Source organism: Liolophura sinensis, chromosome 8 (genome assembly GCF_032854445.1).
Source record: "Liolophura sinensis isolate JHLJ2023 chromosome 8, CUHK_Ljap_v2, whole genome shotgun sequence".
In the NCBI taxonomy this organism is placed as follows: Eukaryota; Metazoa; Mollusca; class Polyplacophora; order Chitonida; family Chitonidae; genus Liolophura; species Liolophura sinensis.
In genome coordinates this window covers 43,926,664-43,950,505 of record NC_088302.1, presented here as the reverse complement: position 1 = coordinate 43,950,505, position 23,842 = coordinate 43,926,664, and the positions used below count along the sequence as shown (strand labels likewise).

At 39.5% G+C, this 23,842-nt stretch overlaps 1 protein-coding gene across 1 annotated transcript in view; it reads right to left on the bottom strand.

Moving 5' to 3' along the window:
- The window catches only part of LOC135473572 (ATP-dependent DNA helicase DDX11-like), a 53,661-nt gene extending 37,811 nt beyond the window's left edge, over nucleotides 1-15,850 (bottom strand). Inside the window, exons 1-12 of the mRNA XM_064753428.1 lie at nucleotides 15,725-15,850; nucleotides 14,923-15,085; nucleotides 14,224-14,387; nucleotides 12,578-12,666; nucleotides 11,617-11,679; nucleotides 9,707-9,788; nucleotides 5,456-5,584; nucleotides 4,297-4,380; nucleotides 3,337-3,561; nucleotides 2,480-2,587; nucleotides 2,042-2,129; nucleotides 518-624 (exon numbers count right to left, since the gene is read on the bottom strand). Of these exons, the coding sequence (XP_064609498.1) occupies nucleotides 518-624; nucleotides 2,042-2,129; nucleotides 2,480-2,587; nucleotides 3,337-3,561; nucleotides 4,297-4,380; nucleotides 5,456-5,584; nucleotides 9,707-9,788; nucleotides 11,617-11,679; nucleotides 12,578-12,666; nucleotides 14,224-14,387; nucleotides 14,923-15,061 (1,278 nt within the window). The 5' untranslated portion in view covers nucleotides 15,062-15,085; nucleotides 15,725-15,850. The remainder of the gene's footprint in view (nucleotides 1-517; nucleotides 625-2,041; nucleotides 2,130-2,479; nucleotides 2,588-3,336; nucleotides 3,562-4,296; nucleotides 4,381-5,455; nucleotides 5,585-9,706; nucleotides 9,789-11,616; nucleotides 11,680-12,577; nucleotides 12,667-14,223; nucleotides 14,388-14,922; nucleotides 15,086-15,724) is intronic.
- Nucleotides 15,851-23,842: the final 7,992 nt, after the last annotated feature.

The window sequence follows — 23,842 nt, the reverse complement described above, 5'->3', positions numbered from 1 at the left end:
CTACAGAGTTAGAAGAAGATTTAGTCAAGATTGCAACACATGCGGTTATACTATAAGTATCTATGATCCAGGGCCGCAATCTTGAGTTATGTATGATAAAACGTTTTCAAGGCCCTGTGCAAACCCTGCCTATCCCTGTAATCCTCTAGGTGATCCTGTTTATAGAACGGACAGGTGTCCCCGGACTTACCAGAATTCTATCTCTTCATCCCTGTAGGTGATCCTGTTTATAGAATGAACAGGTGTCCCCAGACTTACCAGAATTCTATCCCTTTATCCCTGTAGGTGACATGTTTATAGAATGGACAGGAGTCAGCAGACTTACTGGAATTCTATCCCTTTATCCCTGTAGGGGATCCTGTTCATAGAATGGACAGGTGTCCCCAGACTTACCAGAATTCTATCCCTGTGATCCTGTTTATAGAAAGGACAGGTGTCCCCAGACTTACCGGAATTCTATCCCTTTATCCCTGTAGGTGATCCTGTTCATAGAATGGACAGGTGTCCCCAGACTTACCAGAATCCTATCCCTGTAATCCTGTAGGTGATCCTGTTTATAGAACGGACAGGTGCCCATGGACTTTCGCTTCTTTACTCGAACACCTTCCTCATTTTTCTCTCCACCTGCAACAATTATTTGTTATCATTGTCCATAAAACTTTTTACATATTAGAAAATCTTTGCCCATAATGTAAAATGGCATTAGACAAGCATTATTTACACACTTTCCAACCTCTGTGACACAATTTAAGCATTGGGTTTGAGAAAGTTTACACAAGTACAATATTTCTTTTTAACGCAGTTATGAACAATAGTCAAAAGGTTTACATCTTCAACCAGTAGATTGAGCCGTCTGAAACCAAGACTAAATATGACACTAGAGTGAGTGCTTGGGGTTTAACGTCGTAAACAAATCTTCAGTCATATGACAACGAAGGAGTGAATGTAATGTGCCTCCTTGTTGCAGGACAGATTTCCACTGCTCTTTTATCTAGTTCTGCTTTACTGAGACAGCTTACCGAGGGCATTAGCCATTATACTGATACCAGTCAACCACTATCCACTTAATGCTGAACCCCAAGCGAGGAAGTTACAACTTCCTCTTTTCCGGTCTTAGGTGTGACCCAGCCAAGGATTGACCCTGGAACTACTGCCTGGGGGACGCTCTACCAATTGTGCTATCAAGTCTGGTCAATATGACACAAGTTGGCAAGTCAGAAAAATCATGTGTAAGAAACACAGCAGAGTGAATGTTTACTGACCAAAGCTACATTCAGCCCAGAAATGAGTCCAGATACCAACCTATTTTTGGGGATGATAATAGTAGGTTGTATTCATAGTCAAATCCCACATGTATTACATGAGTAGGCTTACATATATGGAATGACATACCAGCTGATTAGAAACACAGCACTTCACCTCCAGTTGAATATAACCTTTAAGCTACACAAATGATTTCATAATTCAGCATTACATTAAGAACATTTCATTTCTATCCATTTTTTTTCAACGCAGTTTTACCTATTAAATGTCATAAGGTAGCCAGTTTTCCATACCACCTGAAAGTGCTAATGATAGCTTGCCAAAACAAAAATCAAGTTACCACCTTCAAATCTCACATGCTGAGCAAAATTTTTTCCCCGAATATCACCTTTTCATACAGGTTGTACAGTATTTTATTCTTATTCTTTTTTTCTTCTCAACTTCAGCAATCAGCAGTTCAACTCACTGGCTGCCTGCTGCCATGTCTCAAGCGAAGTTATTTTGTAGGTCAACACTGTTGAAGCTGACTGGTCAGAAGTAAAGATCTGTCATGATTTTCTTTCCTAGTCAAAACAAAAAAATGGGACTGGAAGCCATCTGCCCGAATTCGCTACTGGCCACGAACTCGGTAATGGTGCATCTGAATGGTTATACGTTTCAGCACTTAATCCATTTTCCATGCCACTCATACAAAATTTGGTTCAGACACCGGACTGAGTTTAGGGCATAGTGTGAAAGTAGCTTAAACAGCAAACGTCAAACAATTCTCTCGACTTACTCTTCTTATTTTTCTGCATCTCCAAACATCTATCATTTATCAAGCTCAGCGACTTCAATTTCTTCACAGAGTCATTGATGCACATGTTCTGAAAGAAAATCAAATAATTCATTAGACCAATTTACTTTTAATGCTGCATATTTTTGAAAATCAGTGTCACACAATTCATACACGGTTCACTTTTCAATTTTTTTTTTTTTTACCTTTTCAGTAAATAATGCATTGAAAACCATTTTCTGTCCCCAGGTTTAACCATGCTTATGCTAGGATATTACTCCAAACGGCCTAAGCTGCATTCAGCTATAATCATTCCTTCATTCATTACTTACCTTTCCCCATGGTTCTGCATTGTTTACTCCTACCATAATTTTGGGTATAACTGAAATATTCTTAAGTGTTATGTCAAACAACAATCTGGTAAATAAATAAATTCCTTACCTGACGAGAGCCAAGGGAAACCACTCTGGTATTCTCTCCAAAAGGGCTTTTCATGATTTCTTTGACAAACTGAGAGAGCTGAGAGTGTGTCCTGCTGCAGTAGTAAATCTGGAAACAAAATAAACCAACAATACAACATATATACCGTATCATAGAAATCTAGTCGTTCCATTGAGTGATAATACGCCAAAATGTTTCACTGAATAGTTCATGATGAGTACTATGCATACAAACACATACACTACAATTAATTGTTATTTTTTTATTTATCTGATTGGTGTTTTACGCCATACTCAAGAACATTTCACTTAGAATGTGGCAATGAGGTGGGAGGAAACTGAGTAGAGCCCGGGGAACCCACAACCATCCGCTGGTTGCTACCAGACCTTCCCACGATCGCATTAGTGAGCGGCTTGTGGGTCATTACGCTAGCACGCTAACCAAGTGAAAGAAGGCCCCTTACAATTAATAAATACTGTAAATCTTCAACATTTTCAACCACCAAAGCACTTCTTTCAGTGGAATTTCTGCACACAATTTTTATGAAAAAGATCCTAAAAATGATTTGCTTGTGTTGCTAAAGATGCAAGCTACATAAAATTGTGCAGATTATTTTTCTACACCTCATAGTTGGTTGAAGAATTAGGGTAGCACATTTCCAAATCTTGCATTCCTGTGAAATTCGGATTTAGAAACACACTGTAACAATCCACGAACATAAGTCAACTAACCTAACAAGATTATATATGGCAATAATTTTACATGTAAGCGATAGACAATCTTGTGTGATTCTTTGTGGGTGAAAGTGAAAAATTTAACAATCAAACATATAAATTCTGTGACACATGAATAGTAACCTTGGTAACATGCTCCTCCTCTCCCTCATCCTCTGACTCGCTGCCTCTGTTCTCCTTCCCATCATCACTGTGATAGTCCACAACAATCAGCTCTTCATCCACAGCTCCCTCCTCAGTTATCTCCATTTGGTCTCCATCTGCCTTCACACTTGCAGCATATTCCTCTCGTAGCCCCTCAGGAGCGCTCTTCATTAACTCCTCAAAATCATGGTCCAGTTTCTCACGCTGTCGAAAAAACAAATTACTGACACTGCAAATTACTGACAAATAAACGTATGATTCGTACATAATGTCAGCTGAATGTAGTGGGTTACTTACATGTGGTAAGTGTTCCTTATACCGGCTCATTACAAACTACATCTATAACTGGAAATATCTGATCTCAGCCTGGCCACTGTTGGTTCAATCAACTTCTTGTTTCTGTATTTTCGTATCAAGTGAAGTTGGGTCATTTTATCATTATCATACCTCTATTTCATTACAACGTTGTTGATCGGGGACAAATGTGCCCACCTAGTCATATTTTTTCATTTGATCAAAGTTTCATAACGCATACACCTTTAGTTAAAAGCAGATTACCATCCGCTTGTATTTCCATACAAAGTTATATTCAAACTGTTGATTTTAATAAAACAGTAACAAAAGGTAACAAAGCAATAACTTTGTGGTACTGCATTTGAAACAGATTCTGGTAGGCTTCCGTGAAGCAAATCTGCAGAAACACATTCAAATTTTGGAAAAAAATGAAAATAAAAATGCTAGGTATAACAATCCGCAGCCAAAGTATTAACATGTAGTATTTTCTGTAATTTAAACTTAATGATGAAAAGACAATGGCTAACTCTCTCGTGACAATTTTAAGGCCATTTTAATGGGCTAAGACAAGTGGAAACATCAAAACTTATTCTGTATTAATTATATTAAGTTGACAGGAATGATAACATTTCACCAAAAGCAGACCTTTCTCTTCCCTCTGCGATGTCCAAAGTCTTTCTTCAGCGCCTCCATTTTCTTTTCATTCCTCAGTCTAGCTTCTTGTTCTTTCTGAGAAGGAAAAAACATGTGAAATCTCCCTTTTATTTACATAAATGTCATATACTATTTGTACATTTGTATCACAATCATCCATATTTTTAAAATATTAAACATATGCAAATTGTATAGACTGATGTGTAATCTTTAATACTTGTCTCTGAGGCTGAAGAGCCCAGTGGAAACCCAGGTAGCATAATATAAATCTAACAATGGTGATGGACAAGACAACATGCGATAGGGGAATGTGGTCATAACAGCATGATTTAGCACAAACTTGGTAACATACAACCAACTTCACAAACCACAACAAGCTTTATACATTGTAATTCCACATCAGTTTGTTTGTCTGGATGTAATACACCAGCCTTCTCGTTCACAAAGAGTAATTTATTTGATTGGTGCATATTTCACACATACAAAGAGTTTTCAATATGAATGATAAATCTGTGCAAGGTGACCCACATGTACCACATGTTACCTGTAGACCTTCACAGGATGATTATCATGTTCAGGTATCAAAAACGTCATCTAACCTGTATAACAGTTAATATCTCCCAAAACATAAACCCTTTCTGACCTGGCATATCTACCAATTTCAGCCTGTCCCACCACTGCTTAGATTTTCACCAAAAATGTATTAATTTTATTGGATGATCACTTGAATCATTTCCCTGGGTTTTAATGCTCACTAAAATCAAGGACTGCTAAGAGGTCTAGAATAAATGATTATGGCTTAATGCCACTTCGGCAATTTTCCAGCTACATTTTGCTGAAAGTGATGGAGACGACAGTATGTAGTTCGAGCTTGTCTGAAGACATCGTGACTCTTTGATTGCCTTGCATCACATACTTCCTCAAATCAAATGGTATGGTACAGGTAGCCACAAAGAGCTAGATTCCACTGAAGTACCTTGATTCATTAAACCAGTAAAGGCTCTTCTGAGTTCATCACCAAGCTACCCTACAGAACTACATGTGTAGTTGATTTCCTCCCACGATATATGTAAATGTCGTAAAGTATAGTATGGCGTAAAACACCAATCATATAAATAAATAAATAAATAAATATGAAATTCACAATTACCCTTAACTTTTCTGCTTCTTCCTCCATTGCTTTCTTCTCTGAAAACTGCTGAATCCAGTCCAGCTCTGAAACAGCAAAATACTGTACGCTATCAATCACAAAAAACAAAAAACAAAACAGAACACTCCACTGTACAACAAAATGTACAAAACTCATGATTACCGTTCAACAATCTTCAGCAACATGGATGGTTAAAAAAAAATTCCAACGCAAACTGGATTAATCAACTATATGATCACTGATGCCGTTCTAGGCTCTAACAGGGAGTTCCCTTGGCTCTCAAAGGATAGCAAGAAACTAGGTGGAATCTTGTACTTGACCTAATGTTGTCTTGTACTTGACCTAATGTTGTCTTGTACTTGACCTAATGTTGTCTTGTACTTGACCTAAAGCTGTCTTGTACTTCACCTAATGTTGTCTTGTACATCACCCAATGTTGTCTTGTACTTCACCTAATGTTTGGTGTGTAAAAATGCACCTGCAGAAGCTCATGAAGGCTTTAAAATGATACTTCTGACCACAACATTTATTTTTTTTCTGATAAGAAATTAATCGAACTTTCAAGTGGCCTAATAGGGTGGGTGAATCACAGGGTGGGTGAATCCTGGGGTGTGTCAATCCTAGGGTGAGTGAATCACAGGGTGTGTCAAACCTAGGGTGGGTGAATCCTGGGGTGTGTCAATCCTAGGGTGGGTGAATCACAGGGGGTGTCAATCCTAGGGTGGGTGAATCACAGGGTGGGTGAATCCTGGGGTGTGTCAATCCTAGGGTGGGTGAATCACAGGGTGTGTCAATCCTAGGGTGGGTGAATCACAGGGTGGGTGAATCCTAGGGTGAGTCAATCATAGGGTGAGTGAATCACAGGGTGGGTAAATCATAGGGTAAGTGAATCACGGGGTGGGTGAATCCTGGGGTGTGTCAATCCTAGGGTGGGTGAATCACAGGGGGTGTCAATCCTAGGGTGGGTGAATCACAGGGTGGGTGAATCCTGGGGTGTGTCAATCCTAGGGTGTGTCAATCCTAGGGTGAGTGAATCATAGGGTGGGTGAATCACAGGGTGGGTAAATCATAGGGTGGGTGAATCACAGGGTGGGTGAATCATGGGGTGGGTGAATCCTAGGGTGAGTCAATCATAGGGTGAGTCAATCACAGGGTGGGTGAATCATAGGGTGAGTGAATCATAGGGTGAGTGAATCACAGGGTGAGTGAATCATAGGGTGAGCGAATCACAGGGTGGGTAAATCATAGGGTGGGTGAATCACAGGGTGGGTGAATCATGGGGTGGGTGAATCCTAGGGTGAGTCAATCATAGGGTGAGTGAATCACTGGGTGGGTAAATCATGGGGTGAGTGAATCATAGGATGAGCAAATCACAGGGTGAGCGAATCACAGGGTGGGTAAATCAGTTGGAATCAAGCAAAGTGTGTCACTTGAACCAGGAGTGCAGGTTTACTACCATTGTCAGCATCAATTTTAAATTTGACAAATAAAGTCACATGGAAAATATCTTTGTTTTTGTGTTTACATGACTGCAAATGTTTTTTTTTTGTTTTGCTTTCCAATTTTTTAGTAAGGGCAGATAATACTATAACAGATGTACTGCACATTTATCTCCTCTAATGAATGTATGAATGAATGGTTAGGGCTTAACATCATAATTTTTCAGACATATGATGAAGAGTCATATGGTGTGTATACACATACAGTGTCTTCTTGTGGCAGGGTGAATCCATGTGCTGCCTCCACTGAAGTATCATGCTGAAGACACCAGACATGACACACTACCCAGTAACATTATACTGACAAATGGCCAACCAGACCTGTCTCCTTGCTCTAAACTCTCAGTGCTGAGCGCCAAGTGGGGCAGCTATAAGTACTATTTTCAAAGTCTTTGGATAGACCTGAACTGGGATTGATCCTGGGTTTCCCACTGAAGCTGTACTGCTTATAAAAATGCATGTATAAATGTATGTATGTATGTATGCTTGGGGCTTAACGTCGTACTTAACAATTTTTCACTCATATGACAACGATGAGTCATTTGGTCAGTGTACATTTTAATATATGGTGTCTTCATGTGGCAGGTCCATGTCGCAAAAGTGCTGCTGCCGCTGAAGTAGCAAGCCAAAGACACCAGACATGACACCCCACCCAGTCACATTTTTAGTCTTTGGTATGACCCGATCCCGAGGTCTCCTGATTCTGAGGCTAATGCTCTAACCATTAGGCCACCGAAGCACTTTAATGAAAATGTAACATCGCCTCAAATCAAAATAACACATTCACTGTTGCTTGTGTTTTGAAACATGTGCAAGAAAGCAACTATAAAAATGAAGGATGACAGATTTATCTCTTGTTCTACAAGCAAAACTTCAGACACTTTCTAAATCTGAAAAAAAAACTGTTAAAAAAGATTCCAGATAACCCATCCTTTACTTAATAATTTGCGTAAAAAGGTTATGTCAAAAAAGCAAACAAGTATGCATCTGACCAATATCACTAAAAAGTAACCACGGCTTAAAACTTGTATCCCATTGCATCTGTTCAGATTATTCTTACTCTCACCGATGTTATACCTTTTATGCTAAAATCACGAACGGTACATAACTGAAACGTCAGTATGTTTTAGGAAAGGATCTGAAATTGTGCTTTTTATGTTTTGGAAACATTTGGTCGTGTGACTTGGTGGCCATATTGGATTTTGTGCCAAACCTGAAAACATCTTCTTCCCCAGAATGGCTAATGCAACTGAGCTGAAGTTTTAATTGAAGTTGCACAAAGCCTAGGCACATTCAGGATGTGATTGCATACTTTCTCCATTGAAAACTGTGCAATCTCGCTATTGGGTGAAAATGTCATGTATATTTTGCAAATAATTTCTACACTTTCACAGACAATGTCAGGTAAATAGTCCTATCTGATGCAGTTTTGGATGTTGAGCCCGAAAATGCAAATTTTTCAAAATCAGAAGTGACGTCATCAAAACCAGAAGTGGGTATATCTAGAGTATAGCTAGAGACGCCATCTTACGGCCTTACATCATCCCCAGACAAGGAGACAAATTTTGCATAACCAGAGGTGACATCAGCAAACCGGAAGTAGCAAATGCAAAAAATAATCACCATTTTCACATTTTTTTTTTTTTTTTTTTTCAGACCGGCCCGGATAGCACAGTTGTAGAGCGTCCGCTTCGGGACCGGTAGATCCAGGATCAATCCTTGATCGAGTCACACCTAAGACTTTAAAAGAGGAAGTTGTAACTTCCTCGCTTGGCGTTCAGCATGAAGGGGATAGTGCAACGACTGATTGACCCGTATCAGTATAATGGCTCGGGCGGGGCTGCTTACTTGCCTTCGGTAAGTCGTCTCAGTGAAGCAGCACTAAATAAAAGAGCGGTGGAAATCCGTCCTGCAACAAGGAGGCACATTATACGTACATGCACCCTAATGATTCCTTCGTCGTCATATGACTGAAAAATTGTTGAGTACGACGTTAAACCCCAAGCACTCACTCACTCACTCACATTTTTTTCTAAATTGAAAAACTACACCTAAAAAGCCCCAACAGAATGCATGAAAGTCACGTATGGGGTAGACCCTGAGATGAACTTTGATGAGTGACCTGGCAGCCATTTTGTGTTAAGCGAAAATATTTCACAGTCATTTTCTCCAAAACCCAATGTCCGACTGACTTAAAATTTAGCACACATAACAAGCGCTCCCTGCAACCTATTTGGACAGAAAAAGGATGCAATATGTATGTAAATTAGGTTTAAGCTGATACTTATGAAGTAACGTCATGTGAAAATAAAAAATTTGATTCTGAAGATTCTTAGGAATCGTCCTAATAAATCGCTTGCATTTGTTTATCTTTTTTTCTCTCTGAAGAACCGAACTCGATCTACACCCTTCACTTGCCCGTTTGGTTTAAACGATTTAAGCGAATCAAAGGAATCCCCATTCCGGTTGGTCACTGCGCAGTGACACGTTTAAACATTGTTGTGTAAACCAGTGTTCAGTAAAAAGGCTTTTAGCACGAGTTTACATAAGAAACAAATCCAAAGTAACACAACAACAGTGGTCCGCTCATGAACCCTTTCCAAAAGTGCTCACGTTTCGCACTTGCATATTTTCACGATGTTCCAGAGTCTACTGATACCCATTATGTAGGCCTAAACACGTGGTCAAACATATATATGCCAGAAACCCACACAGGCCTACAACAGACAAGTACAAGTGCACTGAGTCCTACCAGGTCCTGCAGAAGCACAGCAGGTTTCGTACCATCTGATGTCGATTGCTGACAACTATATTGTGCGATGGGTGTTTGAGATCTAATAAAACAATATTTAAAGCATTTCATGTGAATTATACCTTACATCCAGTCTTGTGGTGTGCTGAGGGCCATCATGCAGATGTTAAAGATTCCTCTGGATCAAGCCCTGCTTCCCACTAATAAAAAGTTTTAATTGTCACATAGGTGTCAGCATCTACTCACACCGAGTCTTGGTGAAACAAAATGCGCGTATTTCTTTATTTCACAATAGGTAAACCTTCATAAAACATGAGTAGGTCTACCAGTGGGCTTACAGATGATTACGGAAAGCTGCTTAAATATCTCTGCAGAATACACACAAGCTGTCAACTTCAGCTGTCATATAATTATATAACTTCAGCAGCAAATAATATCTTAATCATACGTTTTGTTTTGTGGATTATGCAATTTTTCGCATTTCTAAATTTACTGCAGACATTATTAGGATAGGCAGTTATGCTATATTGGAAATTGAGGGATACCTTCCAGAACCTCACATTTACTAGGGATCCAGGTGCCAAATAAAATGTACATGGTTTGTGTGCGATGGATGACAGATATGTTCACATTTTCCCTCTAAATATTTTAAGCGAGTTCTGATGTGGAGTCTGGGAATCAGAAAATGAGGCCTTTAATGTTTTCTATCACACTGCCTAATGCCTTTCCCAGCATGACACACCCCGCCACACTACCTAGAGATTGATAAATTCTCGGCATATTTGAGACATGCCCTTTGGAGAGCTCCCTGTAAATCATGCTACATAACAATCGACTCATTGAATACTTAACATTTTGTTCAAACAAGTGCTAAAAATGAAAAAGCTAAATTTAAAAAAACAGAAAAATGATTCTTATACTAATTTGGTATTTAATTTACTGCGTTGTCAACATGTCGTGTAGAAAAGACTTAAATGGTTAATACAGCTTGGCAGTATCCTGACAGTTGTGATCAGTGAAGGGTGTCGTTGTTGTAGTTGACATTCCCTGCTGTGCTAGATGGACTACTTTTGCCAGGGCTGCTCCCTCTTCAGCAGTTTCCATTTATGAGCTCCAAGGAAAAAAACAAACTACACCCATGAATTGAGTGTTCATTCATTTCATTCGTTTTAACTGAACCTGAAGCTAACATAGTTTGACGTCCAGATAACGAATCTGGTGTATTTTTGTTCTGAGATGTATATTTTTGTCCCAATTGCAATCAAAATGTGAAAAAAATGCAATTTCCCCCATTTTTGCAGGTGACGTGAGAAAAAATGTTACAGCTGTAAAGTTGAAAATCCCCATGTACAAAGGGCTATACATGTACTGAACATGTATGAATGGTGAAAATCTTTGACCTGTGTCAAAATACACAGGACATGCATGCTTCCAAATAATGTCCAAAGGCTGATTTACATTTAGCACATTTACACGTACATGCTATACAGTGCAATACAATGCATGGATGGCGACAAAGAATATATGCTTTCTTATTAAGTTGGTTATATATCAACCTATAAAGACACAATTCAATCCACCAGAAGTGACGCTGCACAGGCTAGAAATACAGGCTTGAACCCTGAGCATTGCTGCTTTAGCAGCCATATTTTTTAGAAATTTTTAAACTGACAATCACATTGTTGACAAGCATACTGCTATTTCCGTAAAGCTGCCAACAGTTTAGTGTTCATTCTCGTGGCCCAGTAATACAGGTGAGCTGTTATAAAGATTCTCAATGGTAACAGTGAGTTCTAATTGGAACATGGAAAAGGCTGAATTATTCCTCATTGAAATGTTGTTCCTTAGACATAAATTAATTCTTTTTTGAAAAGGTCAATAAATCACGAATTCATTGGCCTTGGCCTAACAGATCTGGAACATCAATCATACCTTTTGAATCCTGATGGTTACTGCCCAAAGAAGCTTCAGTTCTGAAATCAAACAATCATATGTTTAATGAGTAACATCAAAAAAATTTATTTATTTATTTATTTATTTGATTGGTGTTTTACGCCGTACTCAAAAATATTTCACTTATACTACGGCGGCCAGCATTATGGTGGGTGGAAACTGGGCAGAGCCCGGGGGAAACCCACGACCATCCGCAGGTTGCTGCCAGACCTTCCCACTTACGGCCGGAGAGGAAGCCAGCATGAGCTGGACTTGAACTCACAGCGATCGCATTGGTGAGAGGCTCCTGGGTCCTTACGCTGCGCTAGCGTGCTAACCGATTGAACCACGGAGGCCCCTCATCAAAAAAAAAAAAAAAATAGAGCTTGAGTAGGCTTCTCCCAAAGCATTCATTGGTCAAAACGTATATATCGGTCACCCAAGGATAGTCACTAATTATAAAATCTGTTTAATATTATCACCATACTGAAGAGGGGTTCAATTTTATGATGGCAGTCCTCATTTACTCTCCTGATATAAAAACATAATAAAAATTAAATTTAAAATTTCATATTTCCTTTTGGCCAGTGTAAAAACTTACCAGAAAACACAACCAAACAGGTTACATGATGATATGGATATTAGTCCAAACATTAACACATGGAACTAATAACATATTTTGACAATCATAGCTCTACAAAGATATTTAACAACCATAATTAACTGCATCTGTTATTTCATTAAGTTATGGAGAAGAATAAATGTGAACAAATCAAACCATTGTCAACAAAGGTTGTAATAACAAAAATACTCATAATTACACATCAAATACAGATCTTGAATTATGATCCTTCAAAAATATATCCAGAATAATCAATACCGGTAGCCCTATTTAAAAAAAAATATATATATATTATAAAACGAAAAATAGAATAGAACCTGAATAGAAGATCAAATTCTTGTCTCTGTTTCTCCTCGTAATGCTGCAGCCAGGTGAGAGCTCCACAAATCAGGCTCAAGGATTTGCCCTACACAAAAAAAACATATAAGATAAGTGTATGTTTAAATATCACATGTATTAACACATCCCTAGCCAGGATTTATGAAAGGCATGGGGGATGAGTGTCTTGGCCATAATAGCCGGCTGTCTATGGTCCCCCCTGGCTGCCAAGAACTTGCCATGGCTGGAGATGGCTATGTTGTAATTCAAGACGTGGTTAGATCTAGTTTTAGTCATAGTTTATGTCCATGTCACCAATGGAGGTCCTCCAAAAACAATAGAAAATGGATATTTTCACATACATGTAAGCCTTACCTGCAGATACTGCATTAGTATCGCATTAAATTTATTTCTTAAAGGGAAAAAAACTTTTTCTAAAGTTGTCCTTAGCACACAGTCTATTAACTAAATACCTAAAAAATAAGAAATTGTTTTATTTATGTTTATTTCATATATATTTTTAATTTATTTTACACCATGGAAATGAATGTTATTTGTTCAGGAAACATTCAGTCAATCAATTAAGTCACTTGTGAAAATCATACCATTAGAATGCAATGTTTTTTTTTTGTAAATTACAAAAAAATAAACGCCATTTTCTTGGATAGTTTTGACTGGTCTGCTTGAGGAGAACTCTGTATGATGATTTTCTTATCCTATAAGACTGACTCATAAGTAGAGGCTGCACGTTGTCATTGTTGTTGCTTCGACTGCTGCGTTCCTTCGGTTCGTAAAAAAAGATCAAATAGACTTGTTTTGTGCAGTTAGTGTTTCATGGGTGGACTGACACTTCCTCTCTACCTGACCCAAACTGGTCATGCTGCTGGCAATAGTGTAACGTTCAAGTTTAATTGTTTTGCAAACTTGTTGATTACAACTTGTCAATTCAAGGCTGCGCATTATATATGCGCAGTTGGCTGCATGTTGGAACCTCAGAAATCTGTTTTCGGGGCAAAGAATTATGAGATGAATAAAGGTTTCCAATTTTGTAGTTACTCTTCAATATTTGATGGGAAAAAGTCGTCCTGCAACAAGAAGCATTGCTCAGAGAACATGATACGACAAGCCGATAAAAGTATTTACAGTGTTGTTTTGGAGAAAAGGACAGCAAATCGAATAAAGTGTTTGTTTAGAGGCAGGGCGCACTGCATTGGGTTCACAGAGGCATGGCGGACCTACCGATAGGCATGGCACAGCGCCACGCAATAAACTGCTAATTAGGGGTCTATATTAACAAAATCAAACTATTTAAAGGGAAATTCAGGCTTAGGTTGGCTTAATTTTGGCAAGACCTGTGTTAATTTAGAGTGGGCATGCAACACCAAATTAGTATCTAAAAGTATTATTTATTACTAAAAGGTGAAATTTTGAGCAGGTATCCATGACCTTGACTCCTGTTTTACTACATTTACTTCTCTACAGAGACAACTTTCCCAGTGTAGCCTTACACTCAAAACATATAGTGAAAACCCTTATACGTGCGCATTTGTGACTAATACAGACAGCAGAATTAACCCATGATCACCTTTCTTAAATATTCCGAACCAAATATTAACAATTTCTGTCTAAATGCTTTAACATTTACCGTTCCAGTAGGACTTTCAAAGATTCCAATCTTGCCCATTTCCAGGCTTTGATAAAGAGCTTTCATGAAGCCCACTTGTATACCATATGGTTCAAAAGGGAAGGCAAACTTCTCTGGTACCTGTACAGCGTTCTCCACTTCCTTATTATTTTTAGTGATGTTTCCTGTCACCAGAATAAAATGAATTAGATGAAAAGATATGATCATAAAGCAAAATAAATGTACATTTTAATTGACACAAATACTGGGCTATGCAAAATAATTTCTACTGTTTTTACTGATAAAAACCTTTTGAAACACAAGTTTATACTTGAAGTTGGATTTTACACAAAAGACAATCTTATTGCTATTCAGTCTCACAGCTGTCGTACAAGTGAAATATTCTTGAGTATGGCATAAAATACCAATCAAATAAATAAATCAAATAAATGGTATCTTAGAAAGAATGTATACTGTTTGGTATCCAAATTAAGCAGGTGTCTCTCCTCAATGCAGTCGCTCTGAGTTCAAGACCACCTCATGCTGGTTTCCTCTCCAGGTGCACATGATAAAGTCTGCTAGCCACCTGCTGATGTTTTAAGGTGTCCCCTGGGTTTCCTAGGTTTCCTCCCACCATAATGCTGGCCAACATCGTATAAGTGAAATATTCTTGAGTACGGCATAAAACACCAATCAAATAAATAAATAAATAAAGGTTACCCAAAGCTTTATCATCTGACTGAGCCGGACATCCCTCATCAGCTGGATCCAATGCAACTGAAAGCAGCAGATCATCGTCACCATCATCAAAAAGGTCGGCACTGTCACATGACACAGTCAGCTGTGGGACAGTGGTCATGGCATCGGTACCCGGCCAATCATTCTGAAACCACAAATAAGTACATGGCACACTAGGAGGAAGTCCTGGGTCAATTCAAATTCAGCTTACTGGTCTAGTATATTTCTGCATATGTGGAGATTCTTATGATACTTGTTACAAAGAAATAGATCTTGTTTCAGTAAATCCATGTTTTGTGTATGACTGTACATCCTGATCGAGGCACCACCTGATAATGGTTATCTCAGGTTTTGTTCAACATGGGGATACAGAATAAAAGGCGGGTCCACCGAAATCATTGCGTGTATATTTGTACAAGTTTGTACTTTCACAGGAGACACACATAAGTGTGTAAGGTGTCCGAGCTATGGCACTACTCGAAGAGAAGTAAATATAAGGATGTACGACTGTACTGTAGTGACATAAGAATATCGTAGCCATGATGCCGTCAAGTATTCTACAAAATGGACAAAAAACAAAAGTATTCATCCGAAGTAAGGGAAAATGTCAGTCTGAGAGCGGGGTTATAAAAAAATCAAACATCAACTGATGCAAAATGGCCAGATGAATGAAACGCAAGTCACTCTGGCAACAGCATCAACTTTGAAAATGTACTCGTATGCATGCAAGTGGGCCTTCGGTCAGTAACTATTCGTACCCTACGTAACATGTGAAAATATTCACCTAGCTGTCAAAGAACCCCAGAAGAGAATGACCCAGAACAAAGCATCTGTCTATCGGTGTGACATCAGTCCGACAGATTGGACAAAATCTCCCTGCTCGGCCAAACTGGATCTCCCGCCATTTCCCCAAACAACTTGTCCGACTTTCGGCAGTCGTTCCAAGCCGGAAGCCAAAGGCGAAAGCGGCAGGTTTGAAACTCTGTTGATGCTTTGATGTCAGAAATGGTTGTAAGTATAAAATCCAAGATCTCTTATGGTCCATTTTATTTTCGGAAGCCTTCTTCTTGACGTGAACATATAGGGTCTTCATGTAACCAAAAATAACCAGCGAGTCGCACCAGATTACTGATGTGGCGAAAATTAAACCTCAAATAATGGTACCAATAGATAACTAGGAAAATGAAAATGAGAAGAAATGAAGAAATTTTCAACGACGTCTTGCGTAGTCGCGGTCCGCTCAGACTCTGACCTACGACCGTTCCTTTATCATTCCACTCACACCATAAAGTAATTTCTATACACGATTACGAAATCCATTGGTTCTGGTATTAATCACAGCATCTTGTATACTAGTGATAGTACACTTATATGTGTGGAGAGAGAAGATTGTACTACGGGTAGATAAAAGTTCCAGTTGTAGCAATATGCCGAAACAACATTTCATCAGTCTTACGAATTCACGCAGGGTTAGACAAGATAAAGTGGGGGCTCTCGCAACCTACCGCGGAGCTTCTGACCAATGCAAGTTTAAGTTGATTGCAGGCAGAATGTTGACTGGCTATTTCTTGAGCAGCGTGGGCCCAATATCGTTTGGTAATGCTCAAAGCCACCTGCTGTACGTACTGACAGCCTTGACATATGAGAACAAGGGCACGAAATTGCATCAGTTTTTTTTAATGGTGTTCGCTCTTACATTGGTTTGAGGCCATCTGTAGCCGTACAAAATTTGGACAATCCAAACCGAACATCAGAGTGAACCATGCCAGTGTTTCTTTAATGCCTTGGCTCTGCTGTGTAGCTGCATAATAAATGGTGATAACCCTTGCATACAGGCGAATGACGCAAGTGTATTTGTGTTGTCGCTCATAACATATGTACCCCCAAAAATAAGTAAAAAGATGTTACTTATTGACAGCAATTTTAATGATTTTAATATGAACCTTGCAGAGGATATCCACTGATTCACTTCCCTTATTTCGAACTCTTTTTTTTTTTTTTTTTTCCATTTGCAGGTGATGATGACAGTTTAACAGGTGAGTCATAGCTGACTCTGACCATGGTTGGCTTTGATCATGGCGACAGGGCGTTGTCTGCTGCTGGCCACTGTTACTGCAGTGAAGGATACTTCAGTGTGTTATCAATGCTGTACACAGTGTTACAGTAAGCTGTTACTGGACACAGCTGATGGCAGGTAATACTACCTGCAGTATATTTTGTTCATGTTGAAATTAACTGACAAAACAATAAAATTCCTGATGTGCTTGAGATCCTAGTGTTTGACTCCTGTTGTACATGCTGTAAGGCCATTTTGGCTTTGAATTTAGTTTAATTTACAAAAAATCTCACATATAATTTAAAATAACTCAAGCTCTGGGTTTGTTTTTGTGTTTTATCTGATCTTTTTTTACTCAATAGACACGAGTCATGAGGTCATTTTTCACTTGTCCAAAGAATGTTCAGTAACCCATGAAGAATGATATGTGAGAATTTGTTTTTTATGCATGTCCGCTGAGCAACACTAAAATAAAGATGAGAAAACTTGGCAAAATGGGGTAAATACAGCATCATGATATTTATGGAGAATTAATTTTGATCTAATAACCTGTTTGCTGTGATCTTTGCAGTTTCTGGTGTGGCAAATGTCACTCTGGTTATGATGAACAGGAAGTGCCACAAAGGTACCGTCTATCCTTGGTGATAGCAGACTCCTCAAACTTGGCACATGTCACTGTCTTTGGAGGAGCTCTTCAGCCATTTTTTGGGACAACAGCTTTCTCCTTCAAAAGGCAAGTACTGGTAGTAGTTCCTTAAAATTATGCATGATGAAGGTTGTTAACAAGTTTGCTCACAGGAGAAGAAAGAAGTAAAAGCATCAGTTGGTAATACCTTAACAAAATGAAAAGATACATGTATTGTACATTGAATTGTAAGCCTTTTTTTGGTTTTGGCATTTATGTCTTGCATTGAAAAAGAAATTGACTTCAGTAAAATCACTTGTTTTTAGCCATATGCTTTCTTGGTTATAGTGAACAAAACTATGAGTTGAAGTCATTACCCTCTGAAGTTCCTAACTCTTCCTAAAACTGTATTTTCATATTTTTTTGAGAATGTTTACTAGCCATTTTGGACCATATCTAGTTGATGTGACATCACATCGCTTTCTGCGGGACATTTTGAAAATAGTTTCATCAGAATTTTGAAAATAAAATTTCTGCAGAATCATCTCTTATCATAAACTGTGAAAAGTGTGCCCTGAAAAAGCCACCTTAGAATATAATTGTTCCATTTCTTGATGAGAAAAAAATCAAAAAAAAAAAAAAATACTAATTCGAATTTCTGGACCCAGTTCTCCATTACATTTCATGTGAGGAACACATTACTTTTTACTTGTACACTTTAATGGCTGCCTTGGAGCACAGCTATAGTGTAATAATGCTAAATGCTGTGTTAATTCACAATCAATCATTCATTCATTCCTTAATATGAAAAAAATTCTATTAGGGGGCCCCCGTGGCTAGTGTGGCGCTATGACCCAGAAGCCTCTCTCCAATGCGGTCGATGTGAGTTGTGCTGATTTCCTCTTATACGTGGGAAAGTCTGCCAGTAACCTGTGGATGGCCTTGGGTTTTCCCAAGGCTCTGCCAGGTATCCTCCCACCAGTATGCTGGCCACTGTCATATAAGTGAAACACTCTTGAGTAGAGTGTAAAGCACCAATCAGATAAACCATTAAATAATCCTGTTTTTAAGAGATAAATTTTACATATCGTGATTTCAGTATTGATTGATTGATTATATTGTATCATGTGTTTCAGACATATTCACTGTGTGGAATCCAAGGCTTTACCATGTGATTCTTCAGACATACTCAGCAAAGCACTAGACGCAACATTTGTCGGGAAGCAGTTTTGGTTTGGCTTTAGTAAGGGAGTTGGCAGTTCCCAGGCTCCACGCCAGGTTGTTGCACCATGCCTGGCTACTTTGACTAGCAAGCTTGCATTGGCAGACGGAACCAATAAGCCAGACTCGACCATGGTTGCTTCCCAGATGATTAGAGCTGGCAATGGACCTTTTTCTACAGTTATGGACAACTTCAACTCATTGTTTGAATCAGAGAATGGTGTCAAAAACCTGGATGTTTCATTAGAGCAAGAAGTCTCCACAATGTCCTTTCATGATGGGAAGCAAGATTTCCGACTGAGTAACACTTCAGTATTTTTTAAGTGTACAGGGAATACATCAGTGTCTCTGTGCATGTCATCAAACACATGTTACAACAGCTGCCTCTTAAGCTGTGACAGAGAACAAGGTCTCACAGAACGGTTAAGTGAGGCATGTGCATCGTACAACTCATATGTTCCAGACAATAGTGTCTCAGAAAGTCAAAGTGTTCTTGGTATTATGAACCCATCAGAGAATACAGGCAATGATCCTCTGTTGAGAAAATCTCTTTATAGCACTAATGCACCCATGAGAAGTTATAGGATTGTAGATTGTGAAAAATCAGAAAAAGTTATTCTGTCAAAAGGAACTGATCATATTCTACCATTGTATATGTGTCATGGTGAAGCACTATTTCCTTGTGATGACCAAGATCAAACTTTACCCCCAACTGGTGATGAAAATGAAAGCCTATCTCCACACCTTGATCACAATCAAACTTTACCTACTACTGATGATGGGAACACAAGGTTAGCTGTAGGTGGTGATCGTGAAGAAACTTTACCTTCAGGTGAAAATGTGACAAAAGCTGCAGTCGATGTTCATTGTAAAACATCCCCCCAGTGTGGTGATGAAGATGATGCACCATCCCTCCTCCATTCACCTGACCATACCTGTTCATCTGACAATATGGCGTTGGACATTGAAATGGTTCGAAACAGATCTACAAGTACCACACGTGAGAGTAGGTCATCGACTTTTGATGACAGTTCTTTTCTTCTTGAATGTGACAGGATGGAAACGACTACGGACAGTTATCCAGTTCCCTCCCAGAAAGAGAACAAAGTCACCCAACAAAGAAAAGGAAACAAAATCAGCACCACTCAGCAATGTCCCATAACAGTAGATAAAGCTTTGTTAAAGTTGTCACATGCGAGTCTTGTACCAGAGCTTCTGGAGCTGACAGCTTGCGAATCTCCGCCACAAGGTGAAATGGCTAAAGATGTGAGGACTAGAACAAATTCGCGTTCAGACATATGTAAGTCTTCAACATTGAGTAAAGGAGCACATTTCAAAAGGGACAATGAACAGATGTGCAGGAGTGGTAACGAGCCAGTTGTTAACTGTGTTAGTGATTGTGTGGACGAACTGCCTAAAGATCTTGAACAGGTGCTCGGCTTTGAAGATGACCTTTGGGAAGATTGGTCAACAGATAGAGATGTTGACGACGTCACTACACAGAGTCAGCCTTGTGAAGTTTACCAAAAAACTGGTATATGTACAACCAGTTTTCTTGGTAAGCCGGGAGGCACAATGACAGAAGACCCTTTTGAAATATGTAAGTCAGATGGAAATATTTTTGTTGGAAGAGGCACCCACGAGAACGTCCTTGCCAATGTATGGGAAGAGTTGCCGGAATCGGAGGATTTGGCAGCCTTTCTGGGTGATTACTCCACGTCAATGAACTTTGATAACGGCTTTGCTGAAACAAATTCTGAAAGCAGTAGTGATGTACACCGCAGTCCTCAGCGTACTTCTAGCGTAGACCATAACTCTAGGAGTTCTGTCATGAAAGATCTAAACGGCTCCAGTGATTTGGAAGATGAAGGGTTGCCGGTTACCAGTGTGAGGTGCCTTTCTCATGGCAGTGTAGTATTTTGTCAAAGACAAGACGTCCAGTCTAATGCAGACAACCAGGAGTATTGGGGATCGGCTTGTAGTGAAAATAAAGCTGTGGGTACCGACAGCAAACACATATCCAAAATCTCTGTTCCAGTTTGTGAAACCAGTGTTTCCCGAACTGACTGGGAGAACTCTCCACACCATGAGTTGCACTATTTGTCAGGGGAAGAAAGCTCTTTCGATCTGTTTGATTCCTTCCAGTCATTGCCCCGTGTTATGGAATCTGACGTCCAATTTGAAGGTGAGAAATCTTCACAACATATCATTTTGGAAAGTCAAATTTCCTCCTCACCGATAAATGGAAACCAAATTAAGTCTCCTGATGCCTTGCAAGAGCACTGTAAAGACATACCAAAATCAGTGAAGTTTTCCCGGAGACTGAGTGCCGTGAGCAATGTAAGGTTGATGGACATCCGAATGAAGGTTACTCCAAACCCAGCGATTCGAGAACGCAAAATTCCACGGTCCTGTCTGAAAAGGCAAAGTGATCTTTCTATTAACAAGGAAAACTTGCACCCTAAGGGACGTAGCCTCAAACCACTTTACAATGACTTCGCTGAACTCCCAAGGCAAAGCCTCACTGTTTTACCACAGTCTGAAGACTTGTTCACTCCGAGTCCCATCACTTTTCGAGAAGCACAGCATTCACTTAAAAGACAGATAGCTGCATGCGGGTCAGTGAGGGGTGCACAGTCCGGAACCTCAGGCTTTACGCAGAGTACTCCGCTGTTGTTCTCCCAGTGCAATGGTTCTCTCAGAAAAAGTATCACCACTTACTACCTCAAAGGACAGCTGTCAAACGTTGATCTTTCCATGGACTTGTTTGCATCACCTGACTTGTTTTCCCAAACTGAAATGCATCACCCAAGGCCTAGCACTACTGCGTCCCTCCTGTCCGCAAATCTTCATGCATCACAGTTAGGCCATAAGAGTGTTCCCAGACGGAAGAATGCCACCGGCCATGAGGTTATAAAAACTAGTCACAACAAACATGATGTCCTTGAAAAAATCTGTTCGAGTCATCTCGATGACAGTGCACACTCTTCGACATCGTATGTGCGCAGCAATATTTCCACCTGCTCCACGGACTTATTTAGCCCAGATGTCCTAGGTAGTTCACTTCTGTCTCAAGAATGGAAAGAACCGTTAAGGAAAAATTTATTTTTCTGAAATCCCTTGTAATGTATAAGAATTTTAATTATTGATAATATCAAATTATGCCAGCGTATTTTTATAATTGTTTCTTAATGGTATGGAATCTGACCTGAATTCGTGCCAGTTGATGAGACAATTTGTAACTAAGTGTGGCTGGAATTATTTGTTAACTCAACACTTAAAAACTATTTTATGGAATAAATAAATGATGGTTAAGTTTCATTGTGCGCTTTCCATGTTTCTGTCATTTATTCAATCTCCTGGACCCCGTTTTGCGTACTAACCATTACAAACTTATGTCTACTTATTACAGGCTGCCATGTTGGTTACGTGTTTGTTTATTTATTTGATTGGTGTTTTACGCCGTACTCAAGAATATTTCACTTATACGACGCCGGCCAGCAGTATGATGGGAGGAAACTTAACAGAGCCAGAGGGAAACCTATGAGCATCCGCGCGTGGCTGGAAGACCTTCACACGTACGGCCGGAGAGGAAGTGGCCGGCGAGGAAACCAGCGTGAGCTGGACTTGAACTCACAGCGACCGCATTGTTGGGCGGCTCCAATTTTGCGCCGTGCTGGCGAGTTGATGATATGCCAGATGTGAGGTCCTGGTTCAGTCTCTGCCTTGTGCAGGATTCTTCTACCCACACTATTCATATAGCCCTGGCATTGGTGACAATAAGAGAATTAGCTATATTCAGCTGTCTGTAAAATCGGTCATAATCGCTTCTAAAATTGCTTTTAGACAGTGACATGTAATGGCACAATCTCTACACGTCGATGACGCCCGTGTAATTGCAAAGAAAGTGCCGTTAGATTACGTTTAGCAATTCATAATGTCAAACTCCATAAGCTCGGTTTCGACACCAAGAATTCGGGTAGTATGCTGGACAGTTGGCGTGGTGGATAATTTGTCTTACAAAACCGCTGCACCAACATCGGCTAAAACAAACTCCAGGCACTAACACAGCTACTGTCTCCACAAACAGACTACAGTTTATTTATAACCAAATTTTCCTAAGAACTCTAAAACCATACTGCCGTGAGATCGAAAACAGGGTTTAGAGTAAAGTTAAACATAATGAACTCCGACGATGCAATATCCAGACTATCACTTATTCCTGAATAATTATGACGTTATGCACTCGAGGGAATGGTGTATTGTTGCCGAGCTTATGTTTAATGTTAAGAAGTGTTCTAACTTCATTTTGCAAGGATATGAACTTTAAACATATTCATGAGCACAAGTTCTAGTTTTCTATTTTCTGTGTGTGATGTTTTATTGTAACTAGTAATGACACGCCTCAGCTTCTACAGAACATACCAATACAAATACGGAAACTTGTCAAGACGTGACCTTGACCAAGATATCACCAAGGTCAAGATTGTTACTAAGAATTTGACTAAGGTTTCTGGCAGTTTATTTATTTTTTTTTTGAGTTTCACGCCGCACTCTACAATATTTCACTTATATGACGGCGGCCAACGTTATGGTGGAAGGAAACCTTGCCCGGGGAACACTAACGAACATCTGCAGGTTGCTGACAGACCTTCCTAAGTGCGATCGTAAAAGAAAGACAGTATGGTTGGACTGGACTTGAACTAACACTGGTCAGAGGCTCCTGGGTCATTGCGCTGCATTTGCACGCTAACCACTGGGACACAGAAGCCCTCAGGAACAAAAGTGTCTGCACACTTAAGGCCATGGAGATGTATTTGATGGATAATTTTTCTCTCGAACTGCACGACAAACTGCCGCGGTAAATTTAAAAGGTTTTTAAATTGAAGGCTCATTTGTCTTCCACTGGTACGGTGTGGATATCTGTACATGTATCGTTCAGATATGTACATGCACCATACTATATTGTTCTTCGGAGTGCACAAACGGCCACAGACGCA